This window comes from Pipra filicauda, unplaced genomic scaffold (genome assembly GCF_003945595.2).
Source record: "Pipra filicauda isolate LSUMZ 115617 unplaced genomic scaffold, ASM394559v2 scaffold65_size3143899_pilon, whole genome shotgun sequence".
In the NCBI taxonomy this organism is placed as follows: Eukaryota; Metazoa; Chordata; class Aves; order Passeriformes; family Pipridae; genus Pipra; species Pipra filicauda.
In genome coordinates, this window is record NW_024104820.1 from 2,132,318 (window position 1) to 2,153,913 (window position 21,596).

Sequence of the window (21,596 nt, forward strand, 5' to 3'; positions counted from 1 at the left end):
TGGCAAACAAAAACAGGACAAAACATGTTTCATTCACTATTCTCAGCACTGTAATAATTGTCTTGTCCAAGTATTTTTATAGTTCAATTTACCTAAGCCTTTTTATTTTAATAATAAAACCCTTTTAGCATCAGTGAATATGTGCTGTAGGCTCCTGGGTGCCAGTGGAAATATATGTATTGTCCCAGCTCTTTAAAACGGATCAGTGGAGAAAACGACTGTCTGGGTTACAGCAGAGCCATGAAATGATTCCCTGATGACCTTCTGGTCTGATTCCATTGGAGGAGTGAGTCCCCAAGGGTCCTTTAAAGCAGGAAGTGTTAAAATCGGCTTTCTGAGAAGAAAACAAAGCTTTCTGGGCTGTAAACCCAGCTGCAGCAAATCTCAGAGCTTCAATTTGGGTCTTAAAAAAATTATCTATAGGAATATTGTGTGTATTCAAGTAGAGTTCATTTAATGGAAGCCTCATATTGATGTGAGCAGATGCCTTGCAGAGCTGCCACAGTTGGGAACTTCTGTCCCCCAGGACAGCGTGCTGGGATGTCTCTGCTCCCTGTAGCACTGTGCCAGCTGGCAAAGATGAGTTCTGACAGTCTGGAGTGCCTTTGTAAGTCACAAGAAGAGCTAAACTGGATGCACAGGGAGAGCAGTATTCTGACTTGTAAAGACCTGGAAGTGGTGCTTTTCTGGGTGAGCTGGTTAACCTCTGAGCAGGAGTCATTCCATCCAGAAGACAGCAGTGGAAAAGCTGCAGTGTTCTTGCCTTTGTAATTGATGTTCTTACCCTGTGTGCATCTTCTGTTATATGTGTAAGAAGGTCCTTAGTTTCTGACAGTGAGTGCCTGTGTTTCCCATGAGCCCTCAGAACCGGCATTATGGATGACGTTTTCATTTTTCTCCTTACCAATGTTTCCCTGCAACTTGCTAATAACTTGTCAGTCCATGAAATTTCTTTCTGAGCTGATGGTAATTTTTCTTTTAATTTCTGACTCTGATCTTCATCTTATCAATGTCTGTAGGCTAGACTTTGTTTTTTCTATGTTTTTTTTCTCCTGGATGATGATAGCCTAAGTAACTCTTCATGCTCTGTTATCCTGTTAATTTTTGGAATTTCTTCATAAGTCCCAGCACCTAAGAGTTATTTGTTGTTTAGCCTTAAGGAATAAAACTAGATGAGTGATTCAACATCAGAATAGGCTATTTTGGTCCTGTGCTTTTATCTCATCCTCCCCCCATATGCACTCCCTGCCCTGGCCTGTGCTGGTACTGACACTTCTCTGACCTCATGGTGAGTCAATTTAGGTAGCAGCTTCAGCAGGAAAGTAGTTCCATTTTCTCTGGCTGCAGTTCCAAGGCTGATAATGCGGCATACCAGCAGCAGCTGCCAAAATAGGAGGGTCTTGTTCCCAGTTTTTCCACTCCCATTACTTGTTGCTTATACTGGCTGTGGTGTTTGATGGAACCTCTCTTGATCTGGTTTAACACAATGATTAAGAAGAAAATGTATATGCATATTTTTTTCCTTCTATTTTTTTTTTTTGGTTGGTGGGTGAGTTGGTTGGTTGTTTTTGCTGTGGTAGTAAGTTAAAGTGGCCTATGGAAGCATTTGGCAAGTGCAAAAACTGGCTAAAGGGAAACAGAGGTGGAGTCAAGTAAGTACCAGCTGTGACACAAGGGAGAGAACTGATTTGGAGTTGGATTGGAAAGAGAAAGAATGTACTGCACCAGGTCAGATCAGCTACAGCTGCAAGGAAACTAGTTTGCTCTTTTCCCGCTTCTGCCCAGTCATTCCTCCTGAGTTGTGCAAGGGCTCAGTAAAATCAGTTTAGTCATAATCATCTAGTTCCTATGAGAGTTTTTTAAGTGTGGAGGATGAAAATCGCACATGTTGTCACAGATGCAGACTTGAGCCAGAGACCAGTTCTAATGCAGTATAATTTATTTTATTATATTCATATCATTTATTATATTGTACTCTTAACAGTATCATTTATTTTTCCAAATTGGATATGATTTTGCTCAGGGGTAGTTACCTTTAGCAGTTACCTTTAGCAGTTGCAGTACTTTTATGAGGGAAACAAAAAAGAGATCTGTTTTTTTCAAATGTTGAACACAGAGAGGGAGGGAAGCTTTCAGATCACTGACCTGTGCTGCTACAAGCCATCACAGTCTTCCTTTTTATCAATTCTCATGCTCCATTTAAAAACAAGCAGGGTTTCTTGCCATCCCAGTTCTTGTAAAACTATTCGCAATACAGACTTGTAAGTTCCAGCTTAAATACAGTAGTGATCATTTGGGTTTGGGCCAACATTAAGCTATTTTTGCTAAAATAGTAGATGATAGATATTTTATGGAGACTTGAGTACCACAGAATTCTTATTCATGGCATCCATACCATCTCTTCTTCCCATTCCCCCAGTCCTCTTTATAAGTCAGTTATTGTTTTTTACAAACCGTATTATGAGCCAAGCACAAATGGGAGAATTAGTAACATTGAACCTGAAAGGAAAAAATGTATCCAATCTTTTGACTTATGTGTTATAAAGTATTTCACTTAGGGACAAATTTAAATCTCTTGAAAGGTTTAAAAGGAGCAGAGAGCTCTTTGGTTACATGTAGCAATGTACATTGCTACACGTGCTGGTTGACGTAAAATAGCAGATTGTTTTATTTAAGAATAATTTAAAGGAAAACTTCTATCTGTAAATATTGGTCTATGGTTTTAGATGATTGAATTGAGCTTTGGGGACTCTTATAAAGTAAATGAAAGAAAAAGCATAAGAAGTGTGATGTTTCATCTTGACTTGCAAGAGCCACTTTTCAAAACATTTTTTGAAATTTAAACCACCGAGTACAAGAGTGTTTTGTATTATTTTGGGCTTTTGCACTTGAGATGATTTTTAATAACTTCAAGATATTTATGGTTAATTACTTAAGTTTGAAACCAGTGTACTTTTGAAAGTTTCTGAAAAGAGAAGTTCATTAGGACATCACTACTAAGAAGAGATGTTTAATAGGTCATGCTAATTAAATGAGGATAGTACTGTTAAAAATTACAAAAATAAAATAGGTCATGGAGTTCTAAAAGCAATCTATTATATATGCACCATGCACATTATTATTAATGCATGCATCATTTGAATGTTTTAGAGACTGCTTCTAAATATACATACATATAAATTCTACTGTTTGATGTTGTTTCCTTTTTTAGATATTCGGAAGATTATTATCTTCACATAGTTACAAAACTGCAGAACTGCACCTGGATAAGGAGACCAGAAGAATCTACAAAATTCAGGTAATTTTCATTGACTTATGTAGAAAAACTGTTTAACCTAGACTTTTCTAACAAGCCATAAATTTAAATCTTCCCTTTTAAACAGATAATTTTGTATTGCTTTTACTAATTTCTATGATTCTTTTGATGCTGGGGCTCTTCTTGTTTGTTGGAATAGAACTGTGCAAACTGAGTAGAAGAACTACATAAATGAAGCAATATCACCTATCTCCGCTACTCAAGTAGAATGAATTAAAATATTCGTGGCACAGAACCTTCAATGTTAGAAAAACTCCAAACAGTAATGTTATTTTGTCCATCTGATATAGCACTCTGGTAAAAGACTATGTAATAAAGCAGTGTATTTCTTACCCCAAGACTATTGCTTCTATTACAGAAGTGCCCAAGGCACTCATTAGGTTTGATGCTGCATGTCATGGCCCCTGAGCACCTCAGCACGTGGTTACATCTGTCCTTGTTTGGGGTGGCATATAAGTACATGCTCAGTAGGAACAGTGATCCCTGAAAAGCTTAAACTCTCATTCGGAAATGCTGATTTTAAAGAACAGCTTCACTGTGCCATCCCTATTTTCTCCAGGGGAAAAATCTCTATTAATTATATTATTACATGAGTCAGATTTAAAGATTCTGTCATAATCTTTAAAAATGAAAGAACTGGCCTACCTTCCAACTCTTTAGAGTTAACTAGCATTGAGAACTTGATATCCCCATGCTCAGCATGATACCTTTAGAAGAAGTAGTTTGGGGGGGTGGGAGCAGGGTAAAGGATAACATAAATTGTAGCATAAATTGCTGTGCTTCCTGTGTATCATAACTGACTAATAGTGTTTCCCAAAGCTGATGTAGGGGTATACACAAATTTAAGGTTTTAGAAACCTTGTGTTGACTCAGGCAGGCTTTAGCTGTGCACAAGGATATCAGAGCATTATAAGGAGCTGTAAGGCAGCCCATTCTGTCTCAGAATGGACAAACATCTTGCACAGAGTTGACAGAAGGTGAAGCTGCTCGCATCTGCTCATCACTCTCCTGCATTTAGGCTTTTTGTTTTCCAATCTCTTTTTTACTTCTCTTCCTTCCAAACAGACCAACCACCACGTACCAGCAATTTGCTACTGCTTCTGTTGTTCTGGATGTATGAATCAATGGCAGAGTAGCCACTCCTCGGTCCAGCTGGACCTCTTCATTTATTGCTTCTGCAATATCCCTTCCACTGTGCTGACTTCTACATCTTCTAGGCCTACTGGAATCAAACATCCAAACCATCATATAAGACTGTTGGATTTGAAGTACAAGATGCTTACTGTTCCTCATGTTGTCTTTGGCTTCCAGCAAGGAGTGTGGGTCATAAGTAGTGAAGATGGGTTATACAACCAGTGATCAAACTGGTAATATTCAAAAGTGGAAACTGTGGGCTGCAGTAAGCCACTGAAAAAATGTGGACTGTATGTACATTGAGGTGATCTTTCTAGCTTTAACTTAGCTCAAATACCAAGCAAAAAAGCCGTCTTTTTAAATCCATGGTTCTGCACAGGCTGGACAAACTTGTTACTGATTCCGCATTCTGCATTATGGTTTCCTTGGGTTTTAACATCCAAATTAGCTAGAGTGTTAGCTAGGTCATAGATACACAACCCATGCTGCAATTCTGATGACAGTACTGTATATTCTTCTGTTCCTGAAATTTGATCTGATTTGATGTCATCCAAGAATTCCATTGGTAGGACCAAGGACTGGTACTTTTGTGTAGGGCATTATGGATGATTGTTTTACAAAAGATGGATACTTTTGCGTAGGTATTTTCTTTCTTTTTCTGTCCTCAAACTCTTTGCTGTTGTTTTGTGGAAATAGGATATTAAAATTTTACAGTTGTCCTTCATCCCAGACCATACTGGAGACTTTCAAGGCTCTTAGTAGTTCGTCGGTCAATAGAGGCTTTAAAACAAAGGTTTAAAAAATAGAAACATTTAAAATTTACTGTCTAAATCTGTATACAGTCCATGCTTACAGCATTCCCAAACTTATTTATCAGACTTAAGCCCAAGAGCCTGGAACTAGGTTTGCAAGGACACTTTAGATGAGAAATGATGCATTGACAGAGCTCTGTGGGGAACAAAGTTTCTAGAATTGTGGTGAAATAAATTAATTAATAATCCATGGGAAGTACATCTCTTCCTTTTTCTAACTTACCCTCCTGTTAGTAATAGCTGTATAATGCAAATATTATACAGTTCTAAAAATTTCATTAAGTAGGTAGATAAACACACCCATTTTCAGAAGAGGAAATTAATCTCAGAGGGGCTGTGCAGCAGGGATCAGGTACTACAGCCAGCCACCTTTAGGAGGGGGACTTGAAGCTGTCTGTGTCACATTAGTCACCTGCCAGTGCCACCAGAAGTCTGCCTGCTGACTAGACTGCAGAGAAGCTGCTTGACTTCTTTTCCTGTTTGCCCATCTGTTAAATGGAGTGAACACTTAGATGCTTCTCAGGCATGGTGTCAATTTTATGACATCTCTTTATTATCCTGAAGTTCTGAAGGACACACATGCATATTTATAAGGGATTTAATGTCTTATGCTTCTGGGCATAAACTAACCTCTAATTAATAAGGTTCAAGAGCAGCTTCTCCTGGGGTAGCCAATTTTTCAGAGAAGCTTTCCTGTGTTTTCCTTTGCAGCTTTTGGCTGCCATCACACTGCTAGTGGAGTGAAGGAATATGTGATCTAAACCAGTAACTCTTATGTTCCTAGAAGACAGCACGGTGTGCCAATGAGTACACATCCATCCTCTTTGTAAGCTGCTCTCCCAGCAGATCCAGGCCAAATAAAAGAATATCTATTAGAAGTGCAGTGCAGGAAAGAAATACTTGTCTTTTAATTTGGCAAACGTGTTACAGCTGACAGGCGTGCCTCGCACAAAGTGCAGTGTTTTTGCCAACTCACTGTTGGAGAGAAGAGTGCTGGATCCTAGGTCGACCCTCTACTACTTTTATCATGTAGCTGTGCAAACTGTGTCCATTTTTTGTCAGAGAGCTGGCCTTTTCCAAATGGCTTCCTCCAAAGCTGCTCTGCTCTGCAGGTGGCTAGATTACTGTCTGGCAATGGTCAGTGGTTCTTGACAGCTACGTGATGTTTACACATGCATTTCTCAAAATCCAGAAGAACCAGGAGGCAAGTACAAGCCATGATGTTCTCTTTGATACCTCTCATATCCACGGGCACTCTTCTCTGGTTGATTTTTGTCCAGTCTCTGTCAGGAAACCAATACCCTGGCCCTTCAGTTTAGTGTCTGTAATAGTGACATCAGCATTGCCAGATTTAGGCTGCCCTCAGAGGAGCAAGTGCAAGCACTTGGTTCATTGCTCTTGAAATCTAGTTAAGATTTATTGTGCCCCACAGTAGCATCTGTTAGTCATTGCTAAAGAGGTTTTATCTAGCTTCACAATAGAAGCTAGTAAAGATGATGTACCGGAAGTGGTGTAAATAGCATCCTACTAACTGTGATTTAGGGAAAATCTTCTCCAACATTTACTGGTAGGGACATATAGAAAACTATTTTTTTATTCAGACTTTTTCTTTATGAAATTCACTTTCTTTTGTTCTTTTTTAATTTTTTTTTTCTTGTTCTTTATGGCTCTACACATCTCCACATTATGCATTTGTTTCTAAGTCAACCTCAAGTCCAGTCTTCCTCCCTTTTCAATTTTACATCAGCTCTAACTTGTATTAGACAGAGCAAGTCCTTGGATTTCTTGGTTCTAAGAGAGAAACTTGGTAGAAACTTGGAAAGGTAGGGGAAATAAGCTCACAGCTGCCTGGAAGTGTCATCCTTAAAACTCCAGGAAAAAAAGCCATGCTGGGTAGCTTCCTCTACTAAGGCTCTTCTAGCCACACTCAGTAGAGTCTCAGGTTCCCTAGGTAACCTGAATATTAATTATTATATTAGTATTCTTCAAAGGTTTTCCACTTAAAAGAAATGTTTCATTAGGGTAACAAATTACAGAGCACGATTAGGTGCAAGCTGTAATCGTCTTTTACACCTCATGTCTCTTTGCTTTACAGACTTTTATCCTACAGGTTTTTAAAACAGTTGTGACTCCTGTTTTTGCAGAAAGCTACAAAGAGTTAAAACAGCCCTCAAAATGAGGGGAGGAAGGATATGGAGAAAGAAAGGCTGTGCAGATGCTGTGTTTCGGAGAAGCCTCTGAGCATTGTATTTCTGGGCTGTCTCCCTGAGCTTGAAGCCTGGCAAAGCAATGCCACAGTTCCTCAGGAGTCGTATCACACTGGAATAGCCTCGTGTGAACTGTGGGTACTGGGCCCTCTCCCCGGGAAAGACCACTCCAGACAAACCTTATTTGCATCTGATAATGAAGGGAGAAGGAAATTCCTAGATGTAAAATACGGTTGTAAAATTCCTGATGTTACACTGCAGTTTAGCTGGCACACTGCTTCCCTCTACCCTCATACAAATATTTTTTACTTTTTTTAAAAAGAAAAAACATTACTACTTTCAAAAAAAGAACCCAGACTCTTAAAAAGACTAGTTAAAAAATCAACCCATTTTCTTAGTCCTGTTATTTTTCCTCTTGCTTTTTGTTCCCCTTGACCTCTATTACCCTTTTCCCACTTCAATATCTCTTCTCAAAAGTGTGTGTTAAACATTCCTGCAGATTAAAAAAAACCCAATCCTTCTTGAAGAGATTAATTTGTCACGAGCTATACTCTAACCTATATAACAGTATTGCTTATCACATCTGTGTACTGCCATGAACCCCAGTTGAAATACAAATAAAATACCCTGCAAGGTCAATTTATGCTTACATAAGCTTACATAAGCTCACACCACCACATAATCAATAGCTTTCCTAACACTAAACAGATCAATAATTCCACTGTAATCTCTGAAATCTTCCAGTATACAAGCATATACAGAACTCTGAGACTATAGCGTGGTTTAAAAGTACATTTGCTGCACAGGTTTAATAGATCATATAAAACAATGATTATATATTCAAAGACATATTTTATTTCAAAAGAGGAAAAGATAGAGAGATAGTAATTTGTGGCAGTTTGAAGAAATGGTTGAATCTTTTAATTGCTCTACAGACTTTTATATACTTTTCTAAAGGTTGGAGAATTCCTGTAAGCAGAACCTAATTTTGAATCAGTCTGAGTTAATTATGTCTTCATGGCAGACTCTTTAAATAGTCTTTGGTTTGAAAATTTTATTATGCTTTTTAAATATTCAGTCTTGATTTCATATTCAACCCTTTTGGCTTTCATTGTCTTAGACATTTATGATGTTACTTCATATACAGACAGTTCAAGGGCTGTCAGTGTAGCGTTCCTCTTCAACATATTCTGTTTCAGATATTAAATTTAAGCACTCTTTTCTAAAAGTTTGGAATAGGTCATAATATGTCTCACTGTACTTTGGGGCTATTGACTTGGATTGACAAGGGCCTGGAGAAACCTGTATCATTGTTTAGAGCCCCCAGTGAAGTACAATAAATAATTGCTTGCTCATTGTAAAATATTACAGCAGTGGACATAGAAAAAAGGTAGTCTTGCTGTTTGTAGTTGTGCCCTTGAAATTTTGCTGTTATACAGTAGAATTTTTGTGAGTTCTTCTACTGTCATGATAGTCTCTTCAGTATGAAAACTCAAAATCTTTGATATCCTCACCTGTACGGTATAACAGCTCACATGAACTAATGATTACAAACAGCCAAGCCAGGTGAACTGTTAAAACAAGCTGTTAGGCAAGCACGGGCTTTTTTTTGCTTCTTAGTAATCCAAAGCCTTTTGTCTCCTTAACACTTTGCCTTTTATTCAAATGACATTACAAACTGTGCTGTGAAATACTCTTTAGCATCAGGCTTACAGCTTTAAATATTTGCTGGTCTTACTTTGTGTTTGGTTATCTCTTGTGTGATGGTTTTGTGTGTTGGGTAACTGAAAAGGCACAAGGAGATATGTCTGTATAAGCATTGCTGCTGGCAGTAGTGTGCAAGTGCTTTATAATAGGACTGACTGATATGGTATTCTTTTGGCAAACAAACGTTCACTTTATAGATGTTTGTAAAAGGTGACTTAGAATCAAATGGACTTAGACTGTTACTCGGAAAGGTTTGTCCAGATATCTACTAAAATACTCTAGTTGTTGAAACTTCGCACCTTGCCTAGGCAACCTGTTTCAGTGTGCTTCCTAATACTGAACTTAGGGGGTTTTTAGAGCAAATTAAAATTATTTTCCTTACCCTCCCCACCATGACCTTAGAGGACAGTTGATCTACTATTTTGAACAATGTTTTGGATCATTTGATACTTCTGCAGTGTCCATCTCCATACATTTTCCCTTCCTCTCACCTCAGTTTAGTCCAATGCATAATGACAGTGAAATATTTCATGCTGTTCTCAGCAGTGATGAATGCCCTCTGGCCCCAGATCCACAGGCACTGGTGTCACACTGAAGTGTAGTCTACACAAAAGAAATACTATTAAGTTCACCCAGTTTTGTCAGACTCTGCAGGCTCACATCCAAGTGGGGGTAGTACAATCCCCTGAGAATCACAGTTAATTGTGTTGGTCCAGTGGTCCAGCTGTAGGCTGGAGTACACTAGTTCCAGTGGTGTAATCTCTTTCCAATGTCCCAAAGTACAAAGCTGTGTAAAATTGGGTGTAAAAGCAAGTGCCTTTTCACACCAGATATGTATCTGACTAAAATATTTAAAAAATATATAGAGAGAACAAAATTACTTTAGCTAAGCATTTCTAGTTAAAGAAGATGTTCTGAAAATCATCCCGCTTGCTGCAGGAGGATGAATCAAAGCCTCTTGGTACTTTTAGTACTAGTGTTGTGATTTAACTCCAGCCAGCAGCCAAGTCCCACACAGCCACTCTCTCACTCCGCCGCCAGTTCAGGGAGACAATCAGAAGGGTGAAAGCAAGAAAACTCATGGGTTGAGATAAACACAGTTTAATAGAGAAAGCAAAAGTCACACACACAAGCAAAGCAAAACAAGGCATTAATTCACTGCTTCCCATGGGCAGGCAGGTGTTCAGGCATCCCCAGGAGAGCAGGGCCCCACCACATGTAACGGTTACTTGGGAAGACAAACGTCATTACTCCAAATGTCCCCCCTGCTTCCTCCTTCTTCGCCCAGCTTTGTATCCCGAGCATGATGTCATATGTATGGAATATCCCTTTGGTCATCTGTCCTGGCTGTATTTCTTCCCAACCTCCCATGCACCCCCAGTTGCCTCACTAGTGTGGCAGTATGAAAAGCAGAAAAGGCCTTGGCTCTGTGTAAGCCCTGCTCAGCAATAATAAAGACATCTCTATACTGTTGTGTTCAGCACAAGTCCAAAACATAGCCCCATAGTAGCCACTGTGAAGAAAGTTAACTCCTCTGGACTTCTGATGCTGTGACTAGATCATAAAAACATTTTGTTCAAGAGCAACCTCACAGTCTTTGCTAAAATCTGGAACTTAAACCTTCTTACCGTAAGCTACAAACCTGTTCTGACATGTATCTAAGTGGATGCTCAGCCTGTATAGCAACATCCCATCTTCCAAGAGCTGCTTCTCAGTGTTTTCTCCTTGTCAGAACAGACAACGTAGATCACTTTCTACTCTTAAAAAAAAAAAAAAAGAATGCAGAGTTTGACTTTAAGGTAGTACCATTTGATGCTGTTAAGATTCTGCCCCTTGTTTCTTATCCCACCATCTGTTTAGGAACTTCGTTGTAAGTAGATTTTAACAGTTTCCCTCTCCCCAGGTGGCATGGTACACAAGTTAAAATGTTGTCTTAGCTTTGCAACACCTTGCATATAGCACTTATTAAAATAATTGGCTTGTATGATATATGTCTTAATCTTACGAAGTACATGCTTTTTAGGGGTGTCATCACCTGATGAGAGAGACCACATATGACATTAATACCCTGATGATGATTGCAGTAATAAATTGCTTGAACTTCCCAGTCTCTACCCCTTCCTCATTATTTACTGACAGTTTTAGATTACCACATGTAACAGCTTGTACAAAATCCTGTATGAACAGACTGCTGAATACGTTGCCAGTGGGTATTGCTGTCTGCAAGCTACATGCATTCCCACTGGAGCTCTGTACAGGGATGCTTGGGCACAGTGGGATTCTGTTTCATGATTTGATCTAAATAAGGTTGCTATTGTTACCACCAAATTTTTACCACGTGTGCTCTAAAAATATATGTAATTAATCAATATGTATTCTCTTTTCTTACTGTGTTTTTGAACTAGCCTGGCTGTGTTTTACTTCCTCAGTGGATCCATAATATTAATTTAAACAATTACTTCCATATTAATTCTGATATATGTTTTTCTTCCAGGCCGTTTCTGCTTTTATTGAAGCACTCGTTCTTGTGGAATGAGTAATAAAAAGCGAAAATTTGTCATGAGTATTAATGAATGGTATCTGTCATCAGTTTGCATTTTCAGGGTCTGGTAGCCATCGCACCAAAACAGCTGTTTTACTAAAACTGTCAAGAATATTCTGGCATTATTCCTTCTCTTCTGCACGTCCCATGGTTCACACAGATAATATTTAGGCCTGCTCCATTTAGCTTTAAGAAAAAAAACAAAGCAAATAAAAATTATGGGTTATGTGATTCCTCATGTCCACGTGAGTGCCAGGGAACAGTAAGAGATGGCTTCTTCCTGAGGAACAGGGTGTGTGATTCCAACACAGTAACCTGGCCAGCAGAGCAGGAACTGGCAGCTGGGCTCATCCTACCCCTGGCCAGGAGTGGGTCAGCCCTAGCCCTGGGCATGGGCACGTCCACATCCCTGGGGACAGGATGGACACAACTGGAGACTGGCCCTGCTGTGGTGTTGTTGGGGCAGGGAGTGATGGTTCTGGAGGGTTGAAGTAGGGTCCTGAGCCATAGACAAGATGGGGCAGCCTCAGGGTGCTGGAAAGTGGTAGTGAGGCGTGGTGGTGCCCTCAGGACTTGACAGTGATGTCTGAATCCTCTTATTACTACAGTACATATTAAGGTTAGAAAGAACTGGTTATAGAAAAAAGTGTACAAGAAAGAAAATGAAGTGGGCTCCAGTCAAGAGTGGTCCAATAACATCCAGTGTTCCCAGACTTCGTCATTGGACTCTACTGCCTCATTGCTCCCTTTGTATTTTTCCATATGTTTAAAATAGGATACTATATATGCCCAGGCCAATTGTTTTCACCCTATGGGCACCTCCTGACCTGCAGAACATAGTCTCATCCCCACCCTTGTACCTAGTGGTTTTAAGTGACCACTGACCTTCTCTATCCCTTAAGACTTTGAACAGGGTAATGGGTATCACTGAATTCAGGGGGTGGAGCAGAATGCAGTTTGTGGAAATCTGAACCCTACTCATTCCTCTCTCAGGATTAACATTTCCTAGTTACTCTCCTAGTATGGTTATTTCAGATCTGTGCCATCCCAGCACTCAGTCATTCCCAGTTTTCCTCACATATCTGGGAACTTTGCCTTTAAGGAGTTTCAGAGCTCAGTATTCAAAATGGGTTTATATATACCAGTAAGTCATCTGACTATTGAAATGTTACTCTTTTCTTTCTTTCCTTTGGTATTTTATATATTAATCAAGCCAACCTTCACAACCTTTTTTTTTTACCCTTATTTTGACCATTTTTCCAAGAGAAGTGAGTCTGGGAGTATCCCAGTCCTGTTCATTCTGTTCCCTGTCTTCCAGGAAACATAATGCTTGGGCTCTTCTTCTGCGCTTCATCTCCATCAGAAATAAAATTATATTATTATTATTAGAATATTTTCTTTGTCTGCATTGTTGATAAAGTGAAATGAAGCAACTTCTCTTCCCTGTGTCTTACCCTATTAAAGCAAGCTTACCTAGGATTTGTCCTGTAATGTTTAACTAGTTCCAACAGTTTGGTTTACCTTAGTCACTGAAAAAGTATGAAATAAAACTTTTCTGTTCCTCAGACTCTAACTGATTTTTTCTTCCCAATTAACCTTCATTGTTAGGATAGGAATCACTATCTTTTCCCTGCTGTGGTATCTTCTTCAAAATTCCAAGCAATTCTGTTATAAATGTATATTTTTCTCTAAATTGTCAGTAGTTCTCTTAGTATCTCACCCAATGAGAAAGCTATATCTTAACAATTGATACATAATGTCTGGACATGAATATTTCAGCCTTACAGTCTGAAAATCAGATCCCGTGGCAGCAGAGGAAATGTTGTTGCCTAAAGCAAAATGAATTTCAGTGTTTTAGGTCTGATTTCAAAGGTCTGATGGGGCTTTGCACTGCATTTCACTGTTAATAATGCAGGATATTTGCACATATAAAATTTTCATAAGTGTGGAGGTAACAGAAATTGTAAGATGAGTGATACTCTTCACTCACACAAAAAGTTGGAGTGAATCCCTTGCACTCTTACTTATTTAAGGACTTCTGCTGGGTGTTTTGGGGAGCAGCTAGGCTGTCTATCTCTACTACAAAAGTATCTGTCTTCTTTATGTGGCAGTTGTGATCTAATTTATTTAACATCTCTGATAATGTGCACAGGAAAACTGTGCTGAACAGTTGCAGAAATTAATTATTAATTAATTGGCTTGCAAGCATCTTGCTGTTCACCAAGTACTATCTCCAGTACCTTTCATCATCATTTCTTTCATCTCAGTTTTTTTCTTTCTTCAGCCTTCTAGTTTTTTACAATCACTTGTTCTATGTTGATTGAAATCACATTGTTAATTTTGGGAACTGAAGGTTCTCAGGGTTTCTATAATAATCTTAGCAATTAATTATACGGAGGAGATTGACTACAACTTTTTCTTGGTGGGAAAAGGAGACCAAGAAAGAAAAATAGTGTAAGTTCTTGATCTGATTGATTTCTGAACATTTGCTGTGAAAATGGACTTGCTCTGCAAAGCAAGTCAAGGGAAATGACATTATAGAAGGTTCATATAGCCTTTTGTTGCTTAGTTAATTTGAACTGTTTTTCATTGATCTAGTTCTCCAGCACTGCTTTCCTACTTATTTGCCTGTCTTTGAGCAGGTTTTGTTTGGGTTTTTTGCAGGTCAGAATTAGCTTCCTGCTGTGATGCAATTCACAATTTTATTGCTTCTCAAAACAACAGCCCACTGGGAAGTAACATGAGTTATGAAGTGGACAGTAAAAAGACCATCCTCATTACAGAGGACATTTTTAAGATGCTGCCTGTGGTAAGAACTGTGTCTTTACCTGTTACTATAATTGCAGTATCATATATATATATTGGGCTAGTAATAGAGCTGTTTTGATTCCTCTGGAAAAGGCCCATCAGACTCTGTATGCACTTCTTTATTCACCTTGCAATATGGGGTTTTTTTCAGCCTTCCTCTGCCGTGGTGGAGGCATGGACAGGGTATCATAGATCAGATTAAAGGTAGAGTTGCTGCAGAACACAAGCTATAGCCCAGCTTGGCAGCCAGCTGAATTCAGGAGTGAATATTCTGAAAATATTTGCCTTGCTTTTATCATTCCCATTTTTAAAGGCATTTCAGTCTGGAAGAACATTTCATATTCTTCATATACCCATGCCATTTCTGGTGCCATCTTGGCATGTAATTTATGAAAGCTAAACACAATATACAATAGAATAAACACAATATAGAATAGAATAGAACACAATAGAACAGGGACCTGCAACAGTCATCTAGTCCAACTGTCTGACCAATTCAGGGCTGACCAACTTAAAGCACTGAATAGCAGGGAGAAGAGATCAGCACCTTCCTCGACATTTCCCCTCCTCCCCTCCCCTCCTCCCTGCTCTCCTCTGTGGAGAGCAATGAGGCCCCTCAGCCTCCTTTTCTCCAAACTAGACAAGTCCAAAGTCCTCAGCTGCTCCTCATAGGAAATTTCTTCCAGCCCTTTTCACCAGCTTTGTTGGCCACTGGGGTGAGGCATTTGCAGCCAAAAACACAGGTTGAGAGAAGGCATCAGACTTTGTAGCTCAGGACTTACAAAGACATACAAGTTATTGAGACTAGACAAAGAGGTTGTATTTGATTTCTCAAAACTAAGAGCACATGGGAGCCCTCTTACCCAGCTCTGGCATTCTTGGTTTGTGAGATCCCAGCTACCATGAGTGTAGTTCTTCCTAATGCTGCTGTGAATCATTAAGGACTTCATTGCAATATAGGTTACAGTGGTTCCAAATTTAAACTTAATGAAAGAGAACAGTAGTGTTTTATGTGCACATATATGTGCTAAGCTAGCCAGAGTTGTCTGGCCTTTGTGTTCTCCTACTGTCTTTTCAGAATTGAACAAAATATTTGGACATGTTGTTTTGTAATATATTGCCAGGCAACATGATGTTTGCTGCTTTCCCCACACTTTTTGTCTTGTTTGTAACAGTGTCCCATCCTTCTTCTCTTCAGGCAAGCTGATGAGAGAAGGAGGAAGGATAATGCTTTCCATAAGCAAGTCTTGACTCAATCTTACAACTGGCTTTAATTTCTGCAGTCAAAGTTACCCAACTGTTGGTGTCTCTGTTGAATGTCAGTGCTCCCACAGCAGAAGGGGGTGAGCAAGATGTACGAAAAGTTTCAGAGGCTGGGATAACAGCCAACTATATCAATGTCAACTGAAATAGCCAACAATTTACATTCATTTGCTAGGTTGTGATCTGTTCTGGTTCTCAAGTGGATGCACTTAGCTCCCTCTCAGCTTCCCCATGGCAAGACAGCAAGCTGTAACAAGAAGAGGAGCAGAGAGATGAACAGCCAGAAACAGTAACCTCGTCAGTGAGGCCTCACATTCACCATGACTTAAGCCAAGGCACATCATTATCCTTTTCAACATCTTCAGGTTCCCCTAATTTCATTTTTTTACTTCAAATGTAGTGTGTGATGATGCAAGTGCTGAGCATTTACAAAGTTCCCTTCTATTAGCTGAGAAAGTCAATGACTATATGAAAACCCCCAATCTGTTACAGTGCAAAGGAAAATGGGTAAAATTTAAGCTATCTTCAGTACAAGCTAGTTCCTTAGCTTTTCAAGCATTCAATTCACCACTAGATAGTTTTTGTGTTAAGTGTATTTAAAAGATACCCAGTTTTAATAATCCAGTGTTATTCTCTCAAAGTTCTGATGACAGAAGTAGCAGTTCTCAGTCTGTTGATGCCTGTTTTTCGCTCTTGGCTGTCAAGGTCTGCCAGCCCTGTCTGCCTAAATGGTGAATGCTTTTACTGGGATTTACCAGATTAAACCTGCAGGAGCAAATTGACACAAAGAAACAATCAAAATATTTATAAGGCATTGTCTGTGTCTTTTTATTTGTTTGCAGTCCTCGCCTCTTTCAGTCTATCCCTTCAAAACCTGTGCTGTGGTTGGAAATGGAGGCATTCTGAAAAATTCCAGCTGTGGAGCTGAAATAGATAGTTCTGACTTTGTGTTCAGGTAAGAGCTGCTTCATCTTGCTGAAGTGTGTCGAGTGTTTCTAAAATCTTGGCAGGCTTGGAAGCCTACCAATTCCAGTTTGTAGCAATGAGGAAGGATCTTAACAATTCTTTCTTTCTGCCTCTGTAAGGATACTACTGCTTCATAGTTTTCAGAATGCTGCTTCTAATTAGAGAGAAGTCTATATGGATACATGTATGATCTATAATTGCAAAGACACTTTGCAGTGATGTGAAATGTGATCATCTGAGAACCTGAAATTTCTGGTCATTTAAGATCCCTTAGGAGACTGGTATTAAATGCCACATGTTTACCTCTTGCTTAACAAAGGATTTACTGAGCCTTAGTTTGTCTCACTCATGTAATCATTTAACTGTCCTGATATTTGTCTCACCTTCTGTTATTCATCTAAAAAATTAATCATCTAAGTAGGTTTTTTTATCTTGCTGTATAGATTGGGAGAAAATCAGGTGTACTCAGAGCATTATTTGGCCCACACTATCAGTAGGAGTCACACTGTGTAGTAACAGAAGGAAGGTTCCAGTCTGCTGGATTTTGTTTCCTTTTCTTACTTTTGGCTACTATTTGAGCTTTTGAAAACTTTTTTAAAAAAAAAGGTCTTTCCAGTTAGATAACTGTCCTAATAAAACTGGGAAATCTGCATAATAAAATACTAAACTTACTAAGTGACCAACTTTAAAAAAATGCTGGTTTTGCATTTTACGGAAATCACTGTTTCTGCAGTAAGGCAAGTTACACTGTTGTTAGAAGACGCAGTAGAAGACTTTCAGTAGAAATGCATTGTTTAGACAAGAGGTATTTCCTAGCAGGCAGTGTAGAGTGTTCATAGACTGGATGCTTCTGAAATTTTAACTGTGCTCCTGGTTTGTGGTACAATTTATAAAAACCAGCTCTCTGTGCCCTATTTTAACCATCTGTACAGTAGATTAAATATTTCTACTAGGTGTGCTGTAAACCTTATTTAATATTTGTAAAGTGCTTAGACATCCCTGGGAGCTGATGTGAAAGTGTCATTGCACAAGAGAGGAATTTGCAAATAATAACTGTAAAGCATTTCTGGTGCACATCTGTTTAAGCAAATGTTTCTCAATTCCAGGTGTAACCTTCCTCCAACCACGGGAAGCATTAGCAAAGATGTTGGCAATAAAACAAACCTCGTGACTGTTAATCCAAGTATCATATCTCAGAAGTGAGTACCACTGCAAATCTGTTTCTGTGCAATGGTGTATAATTGTTTGACATGATTTAAATTTTGTCGGAAATTCACTGGGATACCATCATAAGAGCAGTGCATGCAGATTACCTCAGTAAGCCTTAGTTCCTGTGTAAAATATGTACTAGTCTAAATGGAAATCTGTTAAACCTGGCCTTATTTGTAGCAGAAAGGAGTCAGCAATACCCAGATTAGCAAGAGCCTGACACAAGTCAACAATTTATGGCAGAGTAAAATTGATGATTGTAAGCCCAAACCTCTTCTTTTTCCCCCCATGACCCTCATGACCCCAAGCATTTAGAAAGGAATTGTAATCATAAATAGGTAAAGCCTGGAAATGTATGTCTGATTCTATCAGTAGGACTGTAAGCACATGTTCTTAGGTAAAGTGCTTAGAGGCTGTTTTGGTGAAGGCTGTTTCCTGAATGCAGGCCCAGTTTCTGTAATCCATTTTCTCAATCCATATGAAAGATGGTCTTTTTTCTCAGCAGAGGTTTTGGTGGTTTTTTTTCACCTTCTTGATGAAAAGAAAATCTAATAAGGCCAGGCTGACTAATCTGACATCCTCAGCAGGCTGGAACTGCAGCTTATCTATGAAAAGGACTGCTGTGGCATGTTATTTACTGCTTACTGATCTTACTGTATCTTATTGTATCTTATTGTCTGTCATAACTGTATTGTCAAAAAGACAACATCAGGCAAAGCTTTTTTTTTTTTCACCTTGAAAGAAAGAAGAAAAAAGTACAGTGAGTAGATAGAAATGACTAACAGGCATTTTTCATTGATTCAGGGATAGAATTTCATTTTTTGGAATGAGTACTAACTACATTAATGCTTACCTGGACCTTTTTGATTTAAATGAAGATGAATTATTGCTTTCCCAAAAATAGATTTAGCTCATTGATGTTAGCAGGGCTGCACAAGAACATGAGGAAGGAAAAGTGTCCAATGACTCAGCATCCTTGATGACTACTGACCTGATCCATGATTTGTCTGGGCTTGATCAAAGTGTTCTGGCACAAATGACCTCATTTTTTAGCCACATTAAGGCACAACAGGGTTAATAGGAGTTATACTGAAGATAATAGGAACTAAACCTGTGTAAGGGTGAAAAGAGATCATAAGAGGACATTTAAAAAAAATATTTATTTAAATATTCAGAGGACTGTAAATGCTTTGGAAGAAGGAGCAGGAAGCAACTAAGCAGAACTAAGTTGGTTTCATCTTTCAGAAGACCTATTCTGACATTATGCCCTGTAGTTTCTAACTCTGTGTTTGCATACCAGGTTCATCTAATGTTATTATTGTTAAGGTTAATCAGCGTTTGAACTGTGTCTGTCAGGGTGTACGATGTAGGTGAACTCTCTTGGAGAAAAGCACAGTTCTAATGTGTCCTAATGGAGCTGGGCTACACTTCTTACAGTGGCAGAGCTGGAAAGGAGAACAAGACAAAGTTGGGTTGTCCAGGTTTCTAGCTAAGGAAGAACAGACATCTGAGTTCTGTCCTGGGGGCCCTTTATGTACTTTACTCTGAGTAGAAATAGAGAAATTCTTGGAGTAGAGGCCAGAAATTTAGCCTTCAGCCACTTTTCCTAGACGTAGGCTCAGGTGTTTCTTGCTTGTTTTGGCTGTGTGACTCTTGCATGCACAGAGGCTCAGGGTCAACAGGAGGGCCTGAGTCTTTCTCATTCATTTTGTTTCAGAGTCTGGTGATAATGGCACTTTTCTGGGAAGCAGAAGCTGTAAGTTTAAACCCCTTCAGGCTGAGAAGGGCTGTATCACTCCTTGCACGAGTTCAGTTGTGCAAGAGGTAACTGATAACTCCTCTGTGAGGGTTTTGAATGGAAATGGCAGTAGCTGCTGTCCTCTGTCTTGAAGTGCTGCATGAGAAGAGGGTTTGAACCTGCTCAAGTTGTGAAGGGAAGTGAAACCAATTTTTCCAGTTTCTGTTGGAGCCATTCGTGAAAAGTGGGCTCTGGTAGCCCTTAAAAAGTGAAAATACGCTGCTCAAATAGACAACTCCCTACAAAAGAGGACTCAGTGCTTTGAATCCCAAAGGCAGTGCAAGTACAAGTTCAAGTGATTCAGAATAGTGAGATCTGTAGAGGACATGAGTTGGATGATGCCCTTTCTTGTATCACTTCTTGGATAACTTGTGAATTTCACTATTCAGTATTTGGAAGCACCAAATTTGAATTATACAGTAGTGAGAGCTAAGTCTCTTTGCTGTTGGGGACCAAAAGCAGCCAAGAATGAATGCTCTTCATTTGTGAAGTTAGAGCTCTAAATCTTTCTAGATCTCCATATGTTCCCTTGGTAGTCAAAGCATGTAAACAGACATGCCTGTATTTTTACCTATTTTAAGTGTATATCAAATGCAAGTAAAACACTACAAAACCTGAGCACACTCTAATCTTTAACGCTCCAAGACTGCTCACATACATCCTTGTATTTCCACACAGGGCAGACACACAGATTCTGAAGAGAGATTATTTTATACCTATTGATGTAAGAAATATGCAGTACATATCTTAGTGCATGTAGCTTTAAACAGAGGAAGTATTAATACAGTATTTTTTTTTGCATTCTCCTTTGAAATTTCTTGAATCAGTCAATTCTATAAACAGGTCCTAGTCACATTAGCAGTGATTTTGATCTGCGTCAGTAGCTCCTGTGTTGCCAATTCAGTCCTGTGTAGTGTGTTCTTATTATACAATAGTCCAGTTTTCATAACTGCACATATGACAACGTATAATAGGGTGATATAAATTTGCAGTATAGACAGGCTGAACCGGTGCAGCAGAGTTCATAACTTGTTTATGCCAGTGCATTTGTGCTGTTTTGGTCTGTAATATTTATATCAATAGTACATTCCATTCTTAAAATGTTGTACTTTGCAGATACAACAAGCTAAATGAAAAGAAGACAGAATTTCTGGAAAACATTGCCGTCTATGGAGATGCTTTTCTTTTATTGCCAGCATTTTCCTTCAGAAGCAACACAGCCACTTCTTTTAAAGTATATCACACTCTGAAAGAGTTCAAAGCAACCCAAAGGGCAATATTTTTTCATCCCGCTTACCTGAAAAGTCTTGCCCAGTTCTGGAGAACTAAGGGTGTGAAAGCCTACCGGTTGTCATCTGGTTTTATGATCACTAGTGCTGCTCTTGAGCTATGTGAGAATGTGAAGCTCTATGGCTTCTGGCCTTTTTCAAAATCCACAGAGAAGATGCCAATCAGCCACCACTATTATGACAACCAACTGCCTAAACCGGGCTTCCATGCAATGCCCAAAGAATACAACCAGATCCTTCAGCTTCATGGCAAAGGCATTTTGAAGTTGCAGTTTGGTAAATGTGAATCAGACTAAAAAGGTAGGTCCCATTCTTATCACACAAAATGTCTTTATTTCTGTAATGAGTCAAGGGTCTGCTCTTTCTTAGAGAGACGCTTCTACCTTACACTCAATAAAAGTTGTGTTCCTAAATAAGTGAAAGTTTGGAGCTTTGTAAATAAATATGTATCACAGAGCTGAGAAATGTTTTCTAATTGTGAGCATTAGATGGGAAGCATAGCTAAATACAGATTATCCCCATAAATCACAGACAGTCAGTACTGT

At 39.0% G+C, this 21,596-nt stretch overlaps 1 protein-coding gene across 3 annotated transcripts in view; it reads left to right on the top strand.

The window, feature by feature from the left end:
- Positions 1-21,596, top strand: part of ST8SIA6 (ST8 alpha-N-acetyl-neuraminide alpha-2,8-sialyltransferase 6) — a 45,071-nt gene that overhangs the window by 11,775 nt on the left and 11,700 nt on the right. For all 3 annotated transcript variants that reach the window (XM_039388493.1, XM_039388492.1, XM_027720548.2), the window contains exons 4-8: positions 3,212-3,298; positions 14,383-14,527; positions 16,632-16,744; positions 17,862-17,954; positions 20,879-21,351. In XM_039388493.1, the coding sequence (XP_039244427.1) occupies positions 3,212-3,298; positions 14,383-14,527; positions 16,632-16,744; positions 17,862-17,954; positions 20,879-21,347 (907 nt within the window). In that variant the 3' untranslated portion in view covers positions 21,348-21,351. The remainder of the gene's footprint in view (positions 1-3,211; positions 3,299-14,382; positions 14,528-16,631; positions 16,745-17,861; positions 17,955-20,878; positions 21,352-21,596) is intronic.